The sequence below is a fragment of the Nematolebias whitei genome, chromosome 1, assembly GCF_014905685.2.
Source record: "Nematolebias whitei isolate Nwh7 chromosome 1, NemWhi1, whole genome shotgun sequence".
In the NCBI taxonomy this organism is placed as follows: Eukaryota; Metazoa; Chordata; class Actinopteri; order Cyprinodontiformes; family Rivulidae; genus Nematolebias; species Nematolebias whitei.
The window spans coordinates 864,352-886,212 of record NC_056498.1 but is presented as its reverse complement, the minus strand read 5'-3'; the positions used below and the strand labels follow the sequence as shown (position 1 = coordinate 886,212).

Genomic DNA, 21,861 nt, shown 5'->3' with positions numbered 1-21,861 from the left:
TATGTGTATGTATGTGTGTATGTGTATGTATGTGTGTATGTGTATGTGTATGTATGTGTGTATGTGTGTGTGTGTGTGTATGTGTGTATGTGTGTAAGTATACTGAGGTGAAAATATCTTTAATAATCAGGTTCAAAGTTACAAATGTTTTATTTGGTGTCTGTTTGTTTTCCAGATATATCAGTGTGTGTGAATGGCAGGGATGAACTTAAAACACTTTGTAGAACGATGCTTTATGAATTTCAGTCCATTTCCTTGTATCAGTTGACCGGCAGATCTGCCACATTCAATAAGGTGTATGCTCTGATGTACCTCTGCAGCGGGCCAATCTGCTCAACGAGGCGTTGACGTATTTATGTCTATGGACCCACTCCCCAAGAAAGATGTGTATTGATGAGACTATCTGTATAAATAATGGTTAGAAAAAGTATGACCAATTAAATTGTTTAAAAATATATTTTTTAATTTATCTGAAAACAGCTGAAATTAGCTAAAAAAAATGCTAAAATGTATCTGAAAAAGAAGAACAAGCTTAAATTAGCAGAAGAAATCGGAAAGAACACACGTTGGCTCAGTTAGGATGAAAGAAGCAGAAATGAGCACAAAAGTGTAAATTATCAGGAAAAAGCTGAAATTACCTAAAAACAGGTGAAAAGTAGTTAAAAAGGCAAAAAGGATTGAGACTTCCAGTTTGAACGTCATCAAGATGGCCACGCTGTGAACGAGCTCCCAGGGAAACTTAAGAAATAGACAATTTAACCCCATTCACACGACGCAAACTTGTCCGTAGACGTGAAGAAGGAAGGGGGTGAGTGAAATACACCAAAACCGATGCTTAGAAGAAGCAAAATAAAAAGCTGAAGTTTAAAGTCAGAGAAAAATACCACTAGCATCTCGACTAATGCTAATCGCCATTCAGCACGAACCTGCCCAGTGAAGAACTACTATTGCAATTTGTGACCTGAGTTAAGCAACCAACTGTAGGAATATGGCTTAATTGGACGCATTACTAGAAGAAATAAGAAGCTTTTGCTAGGTAAATAAGGTGCAATTAAAGCTGCAAGCAGCATTGGAGGCCCTCGCAGCATTGGAGGCCCTTGCAACAAAGCGCCGCTCCAGCCTTACGGTGACCACGGGAGCTCCAGCTAGTCCTCCAACTTGCTATCGCAAAGTCTCTCATGCCAATCCCAGACGCGTTCACCACGGGGCACATTTCCTGAATCTTCAACATCGCCGTCCATCCATGTCAGTACTTGTCCAGCTTCAGGTCTTCCAAGTATAGTCAAAATCTGACCTTCCAGACAGGAGTTATTGTGACTTGATGTTTTCTGACGGAAGTTGGACGAGCACTTCCTTTATGCTTTTCAACATGTCATGTTTGGTAATAAACAGTTAGCGAACAAAGTTTCAGTCTAATATCTTACACGGGGCAAAGCTGTAAGAGTCATCCAATAATCGACAGTTTTTTCTCTGAGAAGGTTGGGCTTAAGTGATGTCATGAATCAACAACACCAATGTGTGTACAAGTGCTCATTGATCAAGCACAATAAATCTGGTGCAGATTGGATGATGTATCACTGAGCTATAACTGTAGGAATAATGTAGGTGGCGCTATGGTGGCTATTGGCCACTTATCGTGGATACCTGTTCAAGGGGTGGATAGTGATCAATCATAGTGATTTTGGTGCACCTCGGCTGAAATCTGTGTATTTTAGAGCCAAACATATTGCAACGGCGTCACTTCTTGATTTGCCACGCCCACGTCCTCCAGCAAAAACGGTTTGCACTTTAAACCATGTTAGACCATCTTATCTGTCTTCTAACACAGGATCATTATGATTTGGTCAATGGTGTCAAAGAGGGAGCATTCCAAGTAAAAAAAGAGACTTCCTGTTCTGAGTGGGCAGGAGCTTTGATCACGTCAGAATATGACCACAGTGAATCGTCGGGCATCCAACTGGGATGAGTCATGCCAAGTTTCGTGCATTTTGGTCTTTCAGTGTGAAAGTTATAGCGTTTTGAAATTTACAGCTTGAAACGCAACTTTGAGGCATGGCCACGCCCCTTTACCATAAACAAAAATGCAAGCTTTTGATAACCTTTACTCCCCAATGTGTTAAGGGCATATTAATCAAGTTTGAAGGCAATCCTTCAAAATCCCTAGGAAGAGTTTGTTAAAATGTGCAATTAGAAACGCCCAAAAATGATCCTGTGACCCAAAATGGCTGACTTCCTGTTGCTTTTGGACCAGGGCTCCAAGAGACTTTTTCATAGGTCCTGAGAAGATACAGATGTTCACTGAGTTTCAGAATTATCTGTCAAAAAATGGCTTGGGACTGAGGTTTTTCAATCTTCTAGGGGGCGCTGTGGAGGTTCTTGGCCAATTATCATAGATTCCTGTTCAAGGAGTGGATAATGATCGATTATACTGATTTTGGTGCACCTCGGTTCAAATCTGTGGAACTTAGAGCATGTAATGTATGGCGTTGGGGTTACGTCTTACTTCGCCACGTCGCGATGCCCACATGTTCCACCCAAAACTGTCAGTGTTGGAAAGCAAGTCACTGGACACACTATCATGCTGATTAGGTAACAGGGATCAGATAGGGACTGCTCAACGTAAAACTTTACACTTCCTGTTGTCAGAGGGCGTGGCTTAAGTGATGTCATGATTTGACCATCCAGTCTTGCAGGGGACTGGACGTGGATCAATCACTGAAGGTTTGATGTCTCAGACAGTTTTCTTGTAGGAACTATTAGGGTTTCGTTTTTCGTGGCGAGATGTCAAATTTTCAGGTCTGGCCCCGCCCCTTCAGCATGCTCCGAAATGAACCGTTTAGATAATTTTTTGTCCCCCATGCCTTTTGAACAAAATGGCCAAGTTTGAAACCGATTGAGCGAAATCTCTAGGAGGAGTTCGTTCAAATGCAGAGGCTGTAAATATTCAATAAGGTGTGAAATTTGGTATGGCATTCCAAAATGGCCATCTTCCTGTTTATCATGCAATGTTGGTGCCAGAGGATTTTCTGTGGATCTTGGGGAATTGGACAAGTATACCAAATGTCATGCTTTAACAACAAACTAAGGTTAAAGTGGAGGGTACTTTAAAAATTTCCAGGTGTCGCTCTTGAGCCATTTCTGTTGTGATTTTTGTGACACCCTTAAAATACGTAATTTTTCCTCAGTCATGAAGCGTCCACCAAAATTGGTGAGTTTTGGGATTTGTTAAGGCTGCCAAAAGGCCAATTCATTTGCCAAAAAAATTGCAGCTCGGGCCTGAACAGATTGATTACAATAGGCCTTCGCAGCGCTTTGCTGCTCGGGCCTAATTAGGGGAAATTAAAAAAGAAATCCTAAAGGTGAACACCAGACTGGATGAAGCTGAGGGGCAGATTGAGAAAGCGGAGGAGAGGACTTAAAACACAGAGGACGCCATGACTGAAATAATAAAGCTACAGATTAAATCTGCAAGCAGCATTGAAGGCCTTCACAGCAAAGCGCCGCCATTGTGAATGCTCTTGTGCTCGTCCCGCGCCTGTTCACTGAGGTGCATATTCGCCGAACCTTCAACATCAACTGTGACCACGGGCGGTTCAGCAACGCCTCCCAGTCGCCGTCGCAAACACTCTCCTGCCATTCCCGCACACATCCACCAGGGTGCGCATATGCCTAAACTTTGCAATTGTCTTCCGCCCATATCAGTATGAGTCCGGCTGCAAGCCTTACAAGTTTGGCTAAAATCCGACCTTCCAGACAGGAGTTATTGTCACTTCCTGTTTAGTCGCAAAGGTAAAAGACTTCCTTTTGGCTTTTCAACATGTCATATGTGGTAATCAACAGTTAGCGAATACTGTTTGAGTCTTATATCTTACACAGTGCCAAGCTGGAAGAGTCACCCAATAATCATCAGTTTCTTCTCTGAGTGGGCCGGGCTTAAATCAAGTCATGAATCAACAATACCAGTGTGTGTGTCTACAAGTGCTCACTGATGAAGCATAAAAAATCTGGTCTAGCTCTGATGATGTATCACTGAGATATAACTTGGAATAATGTAGGGGGCGCACTGAAGTCAATTGTTAAACAACAATACCAATTTGTGTAGAATGTATAACTTTTCACACACAATAAATCTGGTACAGTTTCAATGATATATAACAGATATAATTATTGTAATAATGTAGGGGCACATTTGAGTCAAATGTTAAAACACAACATCAATGTGTCTAAGTGCTCACTGATCATGCACAATAAATCTGGTTCATATTGGATGATAATTCACTGAGATATAACTGATTAAATAATCTGGGGGGTGCACTTGAGTCATATGTTAAACCACAAAATCAATGTGTCTAGACGTGCATACTGATTATGTAAAAAAAATCTGATTCCGATCAGATCTTGTATCACATAGATATAACTGTTGGAATAATCTAGGGGGCGCACTTTAGTCAAATGTTAAAGAACAATTCCAATGAGTCTATAAGTGCTCACTGATCACTCACAATAAATCTGGTGCATATTGGATGATATTTCACTGAGATATAACTGTTGGAATAATCTAGGGGGTGCACTGGAGTCAAAAGCTAAACAACATTACCAATGTGTGGAAGTGCTCACTAATGATGCACCAAAAATCTGGTCCAGATCGGATGATATATCATTGAGATATAACTTTTAGAATAATCTAGGAGGCGCACTTGAGTCATATGTTGAACCACAATATCAATGTGTCTAGACATGCTCACCAATTATGCACAAAAAATTTGGTTCCGATCGGATTATGTGTCACTGCGATATAACTGTTGGAAGAATCTAGGAGGCGCACTTTAGTCAAACGTTAAAGAACTATACCAATGTGTCCAAAAGTGCTCACTGATCACGTACAATAAATCTGGTACATATTGGATGATATTTCACTGAGATATAACTGTTGGAATACTTTTGGGGCGCACTGAAGTCAAAATTTAAAAAACAATACCAATGTGTCTAGAAGTGCTCACTAATGACGCACCCAAAATCTGGTACAGATCGGATGATTTATCACTGAAATATAACTGATTAAATAATCTAGGGGGCGCACTTGAGTCATATGTTGAACCACAATATCAATGTGTCTAGACGTGCTCACCGATTATGCACAAAAAATCTGGTTCCGATCGGATGATGTATCACTGCGATATAACTGTTGGAATAATCTAGGGGGCGCACTTTAGTCAAATGTTAAAGAACAATACCAATGTGTCTATAAGTGCTTACTGATCACGTACAATAAATCTGGTACATATTGGATGATATTTCACTGAGATATAACTGTTGGAGTAATCTAGGGGGTGCACTGGAGTCAAAAGTTAAACAACAATTCCAATGTGTGTAGAAGTGCTCACTAATGACGCACCAAAAATCTGGTCCAGATCGGATGATATATCATTGAGATATAACTTTTAGAATAATCTATGGGCGCACTCGAGTCAAATGTTAAACCACAACATCAATGTGTCTAAAAGCGTTCACTGATGACGCACAATAAAACTGGTGCAGATCAAGTGATGTATCACTGAGCTATAACTGTAGGTATAATGTAGGTGGCGCTATGGAGGATATTGGCCACTTATCATGGATACTTATTCAAGGGGTGGATAATGATCGATCATAGTGATTTTGGTGCACCTCGGTTGAAATCTATGCAATTTAGAGCCAAACGTATTGCAACGGCGTCACTTCTTAATTCGCCACGCCCACATCCTCCAGCAAAAACGGTTTGCACTTTAAATCAAGTCAGACCATATTATCTGTCTTCTAAGACAGGATCATCCAGATTAAGTCAAGGGTGTCAAAGAGGGAGCATTCCAAGTAAAAATGAAAGCTGCAAGCAGCGTTGAAGGCCCTCGCAGCAAAGCGCCACTCCAGCCTTACGGCGACCGCGGGAGCTCCAGCGACTCCGCCCAGTCGCCATCGCAAATGCTCTCGCGCCCGTCCCGCACTCGTTTACTGGGGTGTGCATTCGCCGAACCTTCGACATCACCTGCGACCGTCACCATCACAAACGCTGTCATGCCATTCCCGCACGCGTCCACCAGGGTGCGCATATGCCTAAACTTTGCTATCGCCTTCCTCCCATATCAGTATGAGAGGGGGCGCACTTGAGTCATATGTTAAACCACAATATCAATGTGTTTAGACGTGGTCACCGATTATGCACCAATAATCTGGTTCAGATCGGATGATAATTCACTGAGATATAACTGTTGGAATAATCTAGGGAGCGCACTTGAGTCAAATGTTAAAGAACAGTACCAATGTGTCTATAAGTAATCACTGATCACGCACAATCAATCTGGTACATATTGGATGATATTTCACTGAGATATAACTGTTGGAATAATCTATGGAGCGCACTGGAGTCAAAAGTTAAACAACAATACCAATGTGTCTAGAAGTGCTCACTAATGACGCACCAAAAATCTGGTCCAGATCGGATGATATATCATTGAGATATAACTTTTAGAATAATCTAGGGGCGCACTCGAGTCAAATGTTAAACCACAACATCAATGTGTCTAAAAGCGTTAACTGATGACGCACAATAAAACTGGTGCAGATTGGACGATATATAACTGAGATATTACTGTTGGAATAATCTAGGGGGCGCAATGGAGTCCAATGTTAAAGAACAATACCATTGTGTCTAGAAGTGGTAAGTTTTTTTTTATTTTTTATTTAGCCTTTATTTATCCAGGTTAGTCTCATTGAGCCACGAGAACTCATTTTCAAGAGAGACCTGTTTAGGGAGCACATGGTGAGGGTTAAGGGCCTTGCTCATGGGCCCAGAGTGGGGCGAATGAGGGTGGGGGAAAGTGTGGGGGTTTCACCTACCCCACCCACAATTTTGATGTTGTCGGGGCCGGGGCGTGAACCGGCGATCTTCGGATCACAGGCCCACCTCTCTAACCTCTGCGCCACCACTCCCCCAGTGATCATAGTGATCATCCACAATAAATTTGGTACATATTGGATGATATAGCACTGAGATATAACTGATTAAATAATCTAGGGGAGCACTTGAGTCATATGTTAAACCACAATATCAATGTGTCTAGAAGTGCTCACTGATCACGCACAATAAATCTGGTTCAAATCGGATGTTGTATCACTGAGCCATAACTGTAGGGAATAATGTAGGTGGCGCTATGGAGACTATTGGCCACTTATCATGGATACCTGTTCAAGGGGTGGATAATGATTGATCATAGTGATTTTGGTGCACCTCGGCTGAAATCTGTGTATTTTAGAGCCAAACATATTGCAACGGTGTCACTTCTTGATTCGCCGTGCCACCACGCCCACATCCTCCAGCAAAAACGGTTTGCACTTTAAATCAAGTCAGACCATCTTATCTGTCTTCTAACACAGGAGCATCCTGATTAGGTCAATGGTGTCAAAGAGGGAGCATTCCAAGTAAAAAAAAGAGACTTCCTTTTCTGAGGGGGTGGGGCTTTGATGACATCATAATATGACAGCAGTGGCTCGTCGGGCATCCAACAGGGATGAGTCATACCAAGTTTGGTGCATTTCGGTCTTTCATTGTGAAAGTTATAGCGTTTGGAAATTTATGGCGTGAAACGAAATTTTGAGGCCTGGCCACGCCCCTCTAACCTAAACGAAACTGAAACCTTTTGATAACTTTTACTCTCCAATGTGTTAAGGGCATATTAACCATGTATGAAGGCAATCACTCTAAATCCCTAGGAGGAGTTAGTTAAAATTTGCCATTAGAAACGCCCAAAAATGACCATTTGACCCAAAATGGCCAACTTCCTGTTGGTTTTGGAGCAGGGCTCCAAGAAACTTTTTCATAGGTCTTGAGACAATACAGATGTTCACTGAGTTTCAGAATTATCGGTCAAAAAATGGCTTGGGGCTGAGGTTTTGAAATATTCTAGGGGGCGCTGTGGAGGCTATTGGCCAATTATCATGGCTTCCTGTTCAAGGGGTGGATAATGATCGATCATACTGATTTAGGTGCACCTCGGTTCAAATCTGTGGAATAGAGAGCCAAACGAATGGAGACGGCGTTACGTCTTACTTCGCCACGTCGCGACGCCCACATGCTCCACCCCAAACTGTCAGCGTTGGAAAACAAGTTACACCAACATGTCTTCGGTCACTGGACACACTATCATGCTGATCAGGTGACAGGGGTTAGATAGGGACCGTTCAAGGTAAAACTTTACACTTCCTGTTGTCAAGGGTGTGGCTTAAGTGATGTCATGATTTGACCATTCAATCCTGTAGGGGACCGGATGTGGATCAATCCCTGAAGGTTTGATGTCTCAGACAGTTTTCTTGTAGGAGTTATTAGCGTTTCGTTTTTCATGGAGAGATGTCAAACTTTCAGGTCTGGCCCCGCCCCTTCAGCATGCCTCGAAACGACCCGTTTAGATAACTTTGCGTCCCCCATGCCTTTTGACCAAAATGGCCAAGTTTGAAACCGATTGAGCGAAATCCCTAGGAGAAGTTCATTCAAATGCGGAGGTTGTAAATCGCCAAAAAGGTGTGAAAATTGGGCCGACATTCCAAAATGGCCGCCTTCCTGTTTATTGTACAACGTTGGTGCCGTAGGGTTTTCTGTGCATCTTGGGGAATTGGACAAGCGTACCAAATTTCCTGCTTCCACACCAAACTAAGGTTAAAGCGGAGGGTATTTTGAAAATTTCTAGGTGGCGCTCTTGATCCATTTCTGTTGCGATTTTTGCCACGCCCTTAAAATACGTACTTTTTCACCAGTCCTGATGCGTCTGCCTAATTTGGTGACTTTTGGGATACATTTTAGGTCCCCAAAACAGCAATTCATTTGGAGGAAAAAATTGCAGCTCAGGCCTGAACAGAGCGATTACAATAGGCCTTTGCAACGCTTCGCTACAATAGGCCTTTGCAGCGCTTCGCTGCTCGGTCCTAATAAAGTTGGAAGATAAATTAATGGACCTAGAGACCCATACAAGATGGCGCCGGTGTGTAGGGCTGCCCGTCTCTCGCTCTCTGCTTGTATTGTATTTTTGTTATTTTTACAATGGTTGGTGCAGTGTGCCGAGTCATATTTTCAGTATGATCGTCGGGCACTTTTGGAGCTCCGTACATTTGCTGAAATTCCCGCGGAGTTTTTGAACAGCGGCCAGCACTCTCCTCCACCGGTCCTGTCTGAGATTCCTGCATTCCTTCTGCGTGACCCTGGCCTTTCTCCATGGAGGAAACGTTGCAGACGTAGTGGGAAGTGTGCAGGGATTTTGGTGAAACTGAGGCAATGTGTGGATTATTCTATCAGGACTCGCTCTGGATCTGATCATCTCCTCTCTGACCCGTGGTGCTCCCGGGGCCCGGCTGCTGGCCAGCTGCCCGCGCGCTCAGTCCATGTGAACACCTGGAGTTGTTTACCTGTGCGCCGCACCAGCAGACCTGGAGGAGCCGTTCTTCATAACCTGCGCCTGCTGGCGCGCGCGTCTCCCTCCACGGCTGTGCCTGTGTTTTCCCTATCAGGATGTGTTTAATCAACGCAAGGTCTGTTTCCAACAAGACATTTATCCTCAATGACTTTTTTAAAGATCAGGAGTTGGATTTTCTGTTCGTCACGGAATCTTGGATTTCTGATGGTGGAACTACTACCCCCGGACTGTCTGTGTTTCAATGCCCCGCGGCCATCAGGTCGGCGCGGGGGGGGGGGGATTATTAACAGTTTTTAAAGCAAACTTGGCCTGTAAACAGTTGTCCATCCCGGTGTCCCGCGCCCGCTTTGAGCCAAGCGTCTTTGAACTCGGACACTTTCCTACGGTTCTGTGTGCACTCGTCTACCGCCCCCCTCGTTCTAAGGACTTCATAAATGAATTCTCTGACTTTTTGGCTGATATCACACAGAGATACACTCACTTTTTGCTTATTGGTGACTTTAATTTGCATGTGTGTTGTCAGGAGAAGCCCTTAGTGAAGGACTTTCTAGATTTATTGGACTCTTTTGGCTTAGCTCAGCAGGTGAACGGTCCCACCCAGGAACACGGTCACACGCTGGACCTCGTTTTAACACGCGATGTCTCTGTTTCTAATTTGAAAATCGGTGACGATGTTTTTTCAGATCACATGCCTGTATTGTTTGACTTCACCCCCCTTGTCATACTGCTAAGACGTGCGTTCCTGCACGTATGCGTTCCATTAACCGTTTCACTGCTGCTCGTTTTAATGAAGGTTTTAATTCTGAGAGGATCGAACAGTTCCCAGTGTCTCTTACCACTGAGGAGATAACCTCTCAGTTCAACTCTGCCTGTTTAGATGTTCTGGACCGTGTTGCTCCCCTTAAAACCAGAAAAACGAAACTTAAATCAGAGCCTTGGCTGAATGACGTCACGCGAGCCGTTAGGCGGCAGTGTCGCGGAGCTGAACGAAGGTGGAGGAAGGACAGGCTGCAGGTTTCTTTTCAAATGTTAAGGGAGAGTTGGCGTCACTATCAGAAAACCGTTAAAGCTGCCAAATGTAAATTCTTCTCTGATTTAATTGTCTCCAACTCCCACAACCCCCGAGTTCTTTTCTCCACCCTGAACTCAGTTCTACACCTCAGGGAGCCTTCACCTCTGGAAGCCTCAACTGAGCTGTGTGAAACTTCCTCCATTTCTTTTTAGAAAAAGTGGCAAACACCCGGGCACTCATTTCTCCACCAGCTCATGATCTGTCCATCCCATCTCAGTGTGTGGCTGTGTTTGACCACTTTGAGCCCATCTCTCTGTCTTCTCTGGAGCAGATAATGTGCAGCATGAAGCCATCTGGTTCCCCATTTGATGTGGTCCCCCCTCGACTACTAAAGGAAGTTTTTCCTACCCTGGGTCCTTTTATTCTCGCTATTCTGAATAGCAGTTTATCCTCAGGTGTGGTGCCAAAAACTTTTAAACATGCTGCTGTCGAGCCCCTCCTGAAAATACCTAACCTTGACCCCTCAGTCATGTCCAACTTCCAGCCTGTCTCCAGACTCCCATTCACCTCTAAACTACTGGAAAAAATTGTTGAGTCTCAGTTGAAACAGTTTTTGGGGGATCACGCTATCCTAGAGTTATTCCAATCTGGCTTCAAATCTCTCCATAGCACTGAAACTGCTCTACTGAAGGTTTTTAATGACATTTTCATATCCACAGACGCAGGTGATTCTGTGCTGCTTGTCCTATTGGACCTTACATCTGCTTTTGACACCATCGACCACAAGATCCTCATTTCTAGACTGGAGCAGTGGGTGGGCATCACAGGGTCAGCCCTTAAATGGTTTGGGTCCTACCTCTCTGACAGAACCTTCTGTGTCAATATCAAAGATTTTAGTTTGGCATCGACAGCGCTCCAGTGGGGTGTACCACAGGGGTCCATCCTCGGTCCCCTTCTCTTTTCTTTATACCTGCTGCCACTAGGTGCTATCTTCCGCAAACACAACATACCCTTTCATTTCTACGCCGATGATTGCCAAATTTACTTCCCCCTGAGGCACAGAGGCACACGCTCTATTCAGCCTCTTCTTGACTGCCTGGCTGACATCCGGGACTGGATGGCTTTAAACTTCTTAAGCTTCAATGAGAAGAAGTCTGAAGTCATGCTGTTCCATCCCAGTGGCTCACTCATGAACCATGACATTGACCTTTTCTCTCTAGCCCCGCTAGAGAAACAAAAGGTCACTAATCTGGGGGTGATAATGGACCCGTCCTTAAAACTCAACAGTCACGTAAACATGATGGTCAAATCCTGTTTTTTTCAGCTGAGACGGCTGTCTAAGCTGAAGCCTATACTCTCCAAAAGGAACCTCGAGACAGTGATCCATGCCTTCATAACATCTAGGCTTGATTACTGCAATTCACTTCTGTTTGGAATCAGTCAGTCCTCCATTGCTCATCTACAACTGGTCCAAAATGCTGCAGCCCGATTTTTAACTGGTACAGGCTATAGAGAGCACATCACGCCAGTTTTGGCCTCCCTGCACTGGCTACCCATTCACCTTCGGATCCAATTCAAAATTCTCATGTATGTTTTTAAATCACTGAACAGTTCCGCCCCATCCTATCTCACTGATCTTCTGCAGCCATATGTCCCACCGCGCTCTCTGAGGTCAGCAGACCAGATGCTTCTCTCAGTCCCAGAAACCCGTCGTAAGCTCAGAGGTGACAGGGCTTTCTCTGTTGCAGGTCCACGACTGTGGAATGAGTTGCCACTGAGTGTCCGGCAGGCTCCCACACTCTCAGTCTTTAAGTCTCACTTGAAGACCCAGCTCGACCTTCATATTCAACAGGCACATCACTTTCTAGGCTCGCCACCACAGAGCGATGCTCCACTGCGATCTATTATTGTGAAGTTCCTCAGTTTTAAAACAAAACAACACCTGCTTCGCAAGGCATGGCAGAAAATAGGATTTACCTGGAATGGCAAGCAAGTGAATTTAGATAATGACTTCCCCCCCTCTGATCTTAAAAAAAAAAAAAAAAGTTTGTGCAGATTCTGAAAGGGCTGCAGATCCCTTTTTAGACCCTCTTTCCTGCTAGGTTGAGTGTGAAGTATGCAGATGAAACAAAGATCTACAACATGGTGATGGAAGCCACTGAAGACATGTCCAGTTGAGGCTATGCTGTGAAGGCTGTCAAATCACCAGAAACTGCCCTGGAACAACTGAAGCAGCTGACCTGGAGCAAGGTGGGGAGAGGAGCGGGGAGCAGTGCGGCGAAAAAGGTGGGACCCTGAAGCCGGCTACAGAGAAAAACTCAGTCTTCAAGAGGACATCACTTACACGCTCAAGAAAATGAAGTTTACCCACTTTTATGCTAATTAGGTCCGAGCAGTGAAGCGCGTGCTGTGAAGGCCTATTGTAATCGCTCAGTTCATTAGGCCCGAGCAGTTTTTCCGTCAAATGAATTGGCCTTTTGGGAGCCTTAACATATCCCAAAACTCACCAAATTTCGCAGACGCATCAGGGCTGATGAAAAATTACGTATTTTAAGGGCGTCGCAAAAATCCCAACAGAAACGGCTCAAGAGCGCCATCTAGAAATTTTCAAAATACCCTCCGCATTAACCTTAGTTTGTCCTAGAATCATGAAATTTGGTACACTTGGCCAATTCCCCAAGATGCACAGAAAACCCTCTGGCACCAACATTGTACGATAAACAGGAAGGTGGCCAATTTGGAATGCCGTCCCAAATTTCACACCTTTATAGCGGTTTACAGCCTCCGCATTTGAACAAACTCCTCCTAGGAATTTAGCTCAATCGGTTTCAAACTTGGCCATTTTGGTTAAAAGGCATTGGGGACGAAAAGTTATCTAAACGTTGCGTTTCGGAGCATGCTGAAGGGGCGGGGCCAGACCTCAAAGTTTGACATCTCGCCATGAAAAACGAAAAGCTAAGAGTTCCTACACAAAAACTGTCTGAGACATCAAACCTTCAGTGATTGATCCACATCCGATCCCCTGCAAGATTAAATTGTCAAATCATGACATCACTTAAGCCACGCCCCCTGAGAACAGCAAGTGTAAAGTTTTACATTGAATGGTCCCTATCTGACCCCTATGATCTAATCAGGATGATAACGTGCCCAGTGACCAAAGACATGTTGGTGTAACTTGCTTTCCAACACTGACATTTTTGGGTGGAGCATGTGGGTGGCACGATGTGGCGAAGTAAGACGTAACGCCATCGCCATACGGTTGGCTCTAAATTGCACAGATTTGAGCTGAGGTGCACCAAAATCAGTTGGATCGATCATTATTCACCCCTTGAACAGGAATTTATGATAAGTGGTCAATAGCCTCCACAGCGCCCCCTAGAATATTTTAAAACTTAAGTCCGTAGCCAATTTATGACCGATAATTCTGAAACTCTGTGAACATCTGTATCTTCTCAGGACCTATGAAAAAGTCTCTCGGAGCCATGGTCCACACTCAACAGGAAGTTGGCCGTTTTGGGTGAAATGGTCATTTTTGGGCGTTTCTAATTGCGATTTTTAATGAACTCCTCCTAGGGATTTTGAATGATTGCCTTCAAACTGCGTTAATATGCCCTTAAAACTGTGGGGAGTAAAAATTATCAAAAGCTTGCGTTTTCGTATATGTTAAAGGGGCGTGGCCAGGTCCTCCAAATGCATGTAAACAATAAATTCTTCCATGTCAGCGTGGCTCTTTTCGTCTAATTAACATACGAAAAAACCTATGTTTCTCCCCACCGTGTCAGTGTAAATAGGGCCAGAGTGTGATGAAAGAGAATGCCTCACAGTGGACACCACTGAAGAGGAAACGGCAGAAAGAATGTGAAAGTGGTAGCTATGTTCAGTACATTAAGTAATGAAAATTCTCTGACATTAAGTTCATTTTAAGTTCCAACTTTTAAAGCAACAAAATAAAAGATGCCAAGAGAAGTTAATAGTTTTGCAACCACTGTATCACTTGAAAAATAAAACTAACAAAATAACTACATTTTATTATTGAATGTAAAGAACGTGAAGCAGTTAATGATTTTAATGTTTTCCTTCTTGCTCCTAAAGGAGGCGTATATCTCTACTACTTTGATCACCGGGCCTCTAACTTAGCTTGGCCAGAGTGGATGGGTGTGATCCATGGCTACGAAATTGAGTTTGTTTTTGGACTGCCGCTGGAGAGAAGATTGAATTACACCTCAGAGGAAGAGAGGCTGAGTCGACGCATGATGAAATACTGGGCCAACTTTGCACGGACAGGGTAAGGCATCAGAAACTGAGACCACCCTATTCTAACTCAAGCACAGCACCCTGTTGGACAAATCAGTCAGACTGTTTGTTTGAGGAACCTGAAGTGAGAGTGATTCACTCTGGTGACACTAATAAAGCCCCTTATCCACAGGGCCTTTTGGGGCTCCTATGTAACCAGTTCAGGCTGATTGCGTAGTTTCTCCACAGTGCCTTCTGCGACGGAACCCGCACGATTTTTAGGACCTGCTTCTCTGGGGTCCCAGGTCTGGTTCTTGTTGGGTCCAGCTGTGACGTCGGTGCACTGTCGGTCACTGATTGGTCAGGTGGAGGAGTCACTGGATCTTTCAGAAACTTTTCAAAACACACCGATCCGTCATTTGCAATTTCTCGGACCCGGAGTAGCGGCTGGACCTATTTTAAAGATTTTAAAAACAATAATGACAACACCGTAGTCTAATGCTGAAGGGCTGGCGGGGTTTTTTTTGTGCTTGCTGGCCGACGACAAAATTCAGAGCAAGCTAGATGGAGCTCCGTCGGTCTACCCGGGTCCTCTCCACCAGAGCGTCAGAGCCAGGCAAGGCGTCATCTCCTCGAGCTAAAAGTTATCTGTGGAAGTAAGTAAAAAGCTATATTTACCGTTAAGTTTTTTTTAGTTGAAAACTATGCGTAAATGGTGAAAGTCTGTTTTCTTTGAGAGCCAAGTAGTAGAGAAGCTAGCTGGCCGTAGTTAGCATGTAGCTTTGTGTAGCTTCTCATCACAATGTACTACCGGTAGATATCGTCGGGATATGAATTTTATGTCATATCAAACATCCCAGTAAAATGTTAGATACAGTAGGAATGTGGACAGACCGACCAGCCGACAAAAAAAATAAAATAAAACGCGACTACGGCCGTGTTCTGTTCAGCCAGCTTACATCGTCAGATCGCCATATGAGTAGTGCAAACTGACAGCTGCATCTATCCGCTGTGATATCACCGTACGCTTCTATTTAATTAGCCATATCATACCATGACATAGCAGTTAACATGTCAGATCTTCATACTTTGTTATTAACAGCTGTATGACGCCCTGACGCCTCAATCCGCCCTAAATAACAGCTGTATGACACCCTGACGCCTCAATCTGCCCTGAATAACAGCTGTATGACAACCTGAGTTAGCAGTTAACCTGTCAGATCATCATATACTTTGTTTTTAACAGCTGTATTACACCCCAACGCCTCAGTCCGCCATAACTTAGCAGTTTAACAGCTGTATGACACCCTGACTTAGCAGTTTAACAGCTGTATGACACCCTGAATTAAGAGTTAAGGCAGCGGAATGATTATATTGTCCTTATATTGTTTAAATTAAATTCACAAAGCTCGGACTAACTTCGCTTGCACTGTTCACACATAAACAGAGTTTTCGCTCCACCCGAAGTCCCGCACATATTACACGCAAAGCGTCACCAAAACGATTTACTTACGGTTCAGGAAATGCATTGCACACTGTAAATTGTTTAAATACACAATAATACCATGTGTACTTTGCACCAAAACAATTTACTGACTTACTTTTTGTATCTTGCAGTGTAGGATGATCAGACGGCTCCTCTGAATGTCACAGGCTTATTGCAAAATGTGCATGCAAGTGCATGCGTATTAACTAAATGTATGATACTATAACATGTATGCTGAATGGACAGAACACCGGCAAAAAAAACTGACGTAATTAACGTGTAGCTTCGTGTAGCTTCTCATCACAATAGACAGTATCGCCAGGATATGAATTTTATGCTATATAGCACATCCTGACTGTGTATCTAACATTTGACTGTTCTTACAGTTCGTAAACACCAGCAGATGTCCACAATAGTGAAACATACGATCATCAATACTAACGAAATAGGCCTGTATTTACGTGTAATGTGTATCATTTCAGGTTAATCAGTCAGTTCTTGTCTGAAGCTCCTATAAAGCCATGGGTGTCCTTGGAGAAGGACGGGACAGTAATGTTAACTAAAAAAGTTAAGTCTGGTCCTCAGGACATTCAAAAAAACAAAACAAAGCAAAACAAACAAAAAAAATGTTGAAACATTTCGTCTTTCATCCAAAAGACTTCTTCAGTCTGAGGTGCTGTATTCAGCTCAATCTCTTAAATAGCACCTTCTCAGAGTGGATCAACCAGTTTGCTGCTGACAATCAAAACCATTTGCTCACATGATCAAGAAGGACCATCAGCCTAACGATGGATCATTAGCACCCTGATGGCTGTTTGCTATTCACAGGGGGCTGAGTGACACTAGCAATAACAGCATTGTAAGAGGGGGACAGTTGAACCCGGAGGCCTCCACACCTGTTTAATGAACAACGATTTCTTTTCACAAAGATGGCCTCCTTTACTCCTCTCTCAAACCATCGTTCCTCTCTTTCCAGGATGTGAACATCTTCATCCCTGAACGAGTGACCGCTGGCCTGGAGATGAGTGTAGACCGCAGAATCCTGGCTTGAAGGTGTTGTTCTTCTGTGCTGGGTCATCCTTTTGGCCAGTGGCTGTTTAGTTTCCCTGTTGTAAGACTGATCACAGCCCTCTTGACACTGAACAGCGTATACAATATTACTCTGTTTGTGTCGGGGGACTGGATCTTTGGGATGAACCAGTCTTTGCCGTAATGTATTTTGAGGTTTAAAAGCCACTGGGACGCTGTGTTTAGAAAATAAACGGCTCCGTTTCTCTGATACTCCCGCAACATATGGAATGACCACTGGTCTGGGTTCCTCCTTTTCACCTGATGGCTGACTGGAGTCCTGTTTGGGTTTCTTCTCTGCTTTCAGGAAGGCCCAGTTAGGATATCCACATTGCTCTAGAGCCTGTCTTGTGTGGGATTTCTCCTTCTGCCTGGCTCCTGAATTAGTGGGGATGCTGTCTGCTCTGTGGTACAGAGTCCTGATGACTCCTAACTTGTGCTCCAAAGGGTGATTGGAGTCAAACTGCAAATACTGGTCTGTGTGGGTGGGTTTGCGGTACACCTCAGTTTGCAAAAGTCCTCTATCAGAAACTGAGACCTCACAGTCCAAGAAAGCCAACCTGACATTTTTTACATCTTCTCGTGTGAACTTGATGTATTTATCCACAGAGCTGATGTGGTCAGTAAAATGTTGGACTTCCTGAGATTTAATTTTAACCCAGGTGTCGTCAACATACCTGAACCAATGACTTGGTGGTGCTCCTCAGACTGAAGAAGTCTTTTGGATGAAAGACAAAACATTTTGACATTTTTTTGTCACATTAATGTGTGGCCACTGCACTTTAAAGCAAGTATGTCATGACACAAACATTCAAAACTTGAAAATGACAGATAAAAACAAAGGATAATGATGTTTATAGGAGATTATAACAATGAATGTTTTGTTATTTGTAAGATGGGGATGTGAAAACAGCCAGCCAGACATATGAAGCCATCCATCGCTGGACCGCAGCATCAGGATCTGAGAGTTTTTGCCTCCAGACTACACATAAACTGCAGCGGACCATACCTCGGATCTTCTCTGGACGCTCTGCTCTCCTGCACCTGCTGTGGCAAAGGTGTTTGGAAAATAAAATGCCCACATTGTGCCAAAGATGCTGGAGTCCTCTGTGCCTCAGTTAAGAAACATTTCTGAACTGACAACACAAACAGGTCCTATGAACTAAGCAGAGGTCACACAGGTACACCAGGTAAAAGCTCAGTTGTTTCTGAAAAAGCAGGAGTACTGTGACTTCATGGTGTGGTCTGGGTCAGATTACTTTATTCAGAGGATTGTGTCTGATGGTGATTTCTTAACTGAAGCAGTGAAAAATGTAGAAATGTTCTATAGTCAACATTTTTACCTGAGCTATTTGCCATATTTTATTTTCAATTATTGTTACATGTTTTGGAGCAGCCAAACTAACACAGGATTAAAGCACATGGTTAAGATTCCAGTGATGATATTTCATACATAACTGCAGATTTAGCAATGCAGTTTTCTGTTTCTACAAATAACACCAGTCTTTTATTTTTTTGTATATGTATGTTTTTATGTATGTGTATGTATGTCTGTATGTATGTATGTATATGCATGTATGTATGTATGTATATATATATATATATGTGTGTGTGTGTGTGTGTGTATATGTGTGTATGTATATATGTATGTATGTATATGTGTATATGTCTGTATGTATGTACAGGTCCTTCTCAAAAAAATAGCATATTGTTATAAAGGTCATTATTTTCCATAATGTAATGATAAAAATGAAACTTTCATATATTTCAGATTCATTGCACACCAACTGAAATATTTCAGGTCTCTAATTGTTTTAATGCTGATGATTATAGCATACAGCTCATGAAATCCCAAAATGCCTGTCCCAAAAAATTAGCATATTTCATCCCACCAATGAAAGACAAGTGTTTTTAATACAAAAAACGCCAACCTTCAAATAATCATGTTCAGTTATGCACTCAATACTTGGTCGGGAATCCTTTTGCATGAATGACTGCTTCAATGCGGCGTGGCATGGAGGCAATCAGCCTGTGGCACTGCTGAGGTGTTATGGAGGCCCAGGATGCTTCGATAGCAGCCTTAAGCTCATCCAGAGTGTTGGGTCTTGCGTCTCTCAACTTTCTCTTCACAATATCCTACAGGTTCTCTATGGGGTTCAGGTGAGGAGAGTTGGCAGGCCAATTGAGCACAGTAATACCATGGTCAGTAAACCATTTACCAGTGGTTTTGGCACTGTGAGCAGGTGCCAGGTCGTGCTGAAAAATGAAATTTTCATCTCCATAAAGCTTTTCAGCAGATGGAAGCATGAAGTGCTCCAAAATCTCCTGATAGCTAGCTGCTTTGACCCTGCGCTTGATAAAACACAGTGGACCAACACCAGCAGCTGACATGGCACCCAAGACCATCACTGACTGTGGGTGCTTCACACTGGACTTCTGGCATTTTGGCATTTCCTTCTCCCCAGTCTTCCTCCAGACTCTGGCACCTTGATTTCCGAATGACATGCAAAATTTGCTTTCATCCAAAAAAAGTACTTTGGACCACTGAGCAACAGTCCAGTGCTGCTTCTCTGTAGCCCAGGTCAGGCGCTTCTGCCGCTGTTTCTGGTTCAAAAGTGGCTTGACCTGGGGAATGCGGCACCTGTAGCCCATTTCCTGCACACGCCTGTGCACGGTGGCTCTGGATGTTTCTACTCCAGACTCAGTCCACTGCTTCCGCAGGTCCCCCAAGGTCTGGGATCGGCCCTTCTCCACAATCCTCCTCAGGGTCCGGTCACCTCTTCTCGTTGTGCAGCGTTTTCTGCCACACTTTTCCCTTCCCACAGACTTCCCACTGAGGTGCCTTGATACAGCACTCTGGGAACAGCCTATTCGTTCAGCAATTTCTTTCTGTGTCTTACCCTCTTGCTTGAGGGTGTCAATGATGGCTTTCTGGACAGCAGTCAGGTCGGCAGTCTTACCCATGATTGCGGGTTTGAGTAATGAACAAGGCTGTGAGTTTTTAAAAGCCTCAGGAATCTTTTGCAGGTGTTTAGAGTTACGTCGTTGATTCAGATGGTTAGGTTAATAGCTTGTTTAGAGAACCTTTTCATGATATGCTTATTTTTTGGGACAAGCATTTTGGGTTTTCATGAGCTGTAGGCCATAATCATCAGTATTAAAACAATTAAAGACCTGAAATATTTCAGTTGGTGTACATTGAATCTGAAATATATGAAAGTTTCATCTTTATCATTACATTATGGAAAATAATGACCTTTATCACTATATGCAAATTTTTTGAGAAGGACCTGTATGTATGTACAAACCGGATTCCAAAAAAGTTGGGACACTAAACAAATTGTGAATAAAAACTGAATGCAATGATGTGGAGGTGGCAACATCTAATATTTTATTCAGAATAGAACACAAATCACAGATCAAAAGTTTAAATTGAGAGAATGTATCATTTTAAGGGAAAAATCTGTTGTTTCCAAATTTCATGGCGTCAACAAATCCCAAAAAAGTTGGGACAAGTAGCAATAAGTGGCTGGCAAAGGGAAATTGAGCATATAACGAACAGTTGGAAGGCCAATTAATACTAATTAGGTCAATTGAAAACATGATTGGGTATAAAAAGGTCTTCTCAGAGTGTCAGTGTCTCTCAGAAGCCAAGATGGTAAGAGGATCACCAATTCCACCATTGTTGTGCAGAAAGATAGTGCACCAGAATGGTGTTACCCAGCGTAAAATAGCAAAGACTTTTAAATTATCATCATCAACCGTGCATAACATCATCAAAAGATTCAGAGAATCTGGAACAATCGCTGTGCGTAAGGGTCAAGTCCGTAAAACTCTACTGGATGCTCGTGATCTCCGGGCCCTTAAACGTCACTGCACCTCAAACAGGAATGCCACTGTCAAGGAAATAACTGAATGGGCTCAGGAATACTTCCAGAAAGCATTGTCAGTGAACACAATCCACCGTGCCATTCGCCGTTGCCAGCTGAAACTCTACAGTGCAAAGAGGAAGCCATTTCTAAGCAAGCTCCACAAGCTCAGACGTTTGCACTGGGCCAGGGGTCATTTAAAATGGAGTGTGGCAAAATGGAAGACTGTTCTGTGGTCAGATGAGTCACGATTTGAAGTTCTTAATGGAACACTGGGACGCCATGTCATCCGGACCAGAGAGGACAAGGATAGCCCAAGTTGTTATCAACTCTCTGTTCAGAAGCCTGCATCACTGATGGTATGGGGTTGCATGAGCGGTTGTGGCATGGGCACCTTACATGTCTGGAAAGGAACCATTAATGCAGAGAACTATGTTCAGGTTCTAGAACAACATATGCTCCCTTCTAGACGACATCTCTTTCAGGGAAGACCCTGCATTTTTCAACACGATAATGCCAGACCACATTCTGCAGCAATCACAATATCATGGCTACGTAGGAGAAGGATCCGGGTACTGAAATGACCAGTCTGCAGTCCAGATCTTTCACCTATAGAGAACATTTGGCGCATCATAAAAAGGAAGGCGCGACAAAGAAGCCCCAAGACGATTGAACAGTTAAAGGCCTGTATTAGACATGAATGGGAGAGCATTCCTATTTCTAAACTTGAGAAACTGGTCTCCTCTGTCCCCAGAC

At 43.4% G+C, this 21,861-nt stretch overlaps 1 protein-coding gene across 1 annotated transcript in view; it reads left to right on the top strand.

Moving 5' to 3' along the window:
- ache (acetylcholinesterase) overlaps positions 1 to 21,861 on the top strand; it is a 186,972-nt gene that overhangs the window by 133,432 nt on the left and 31,679 nt on the right. Inside the window, exon 7 of the mRNA XM_037674723.1 lies at positions 14,542 to 14,734. Coding sequence (XP_037530651.1) covers positions 14,542 to 14,734 — 193 coding nt within the window. The remainder of the gene's footprint in view (positions 1 to 14,541; positions 14,735 to 21,861) is intronic.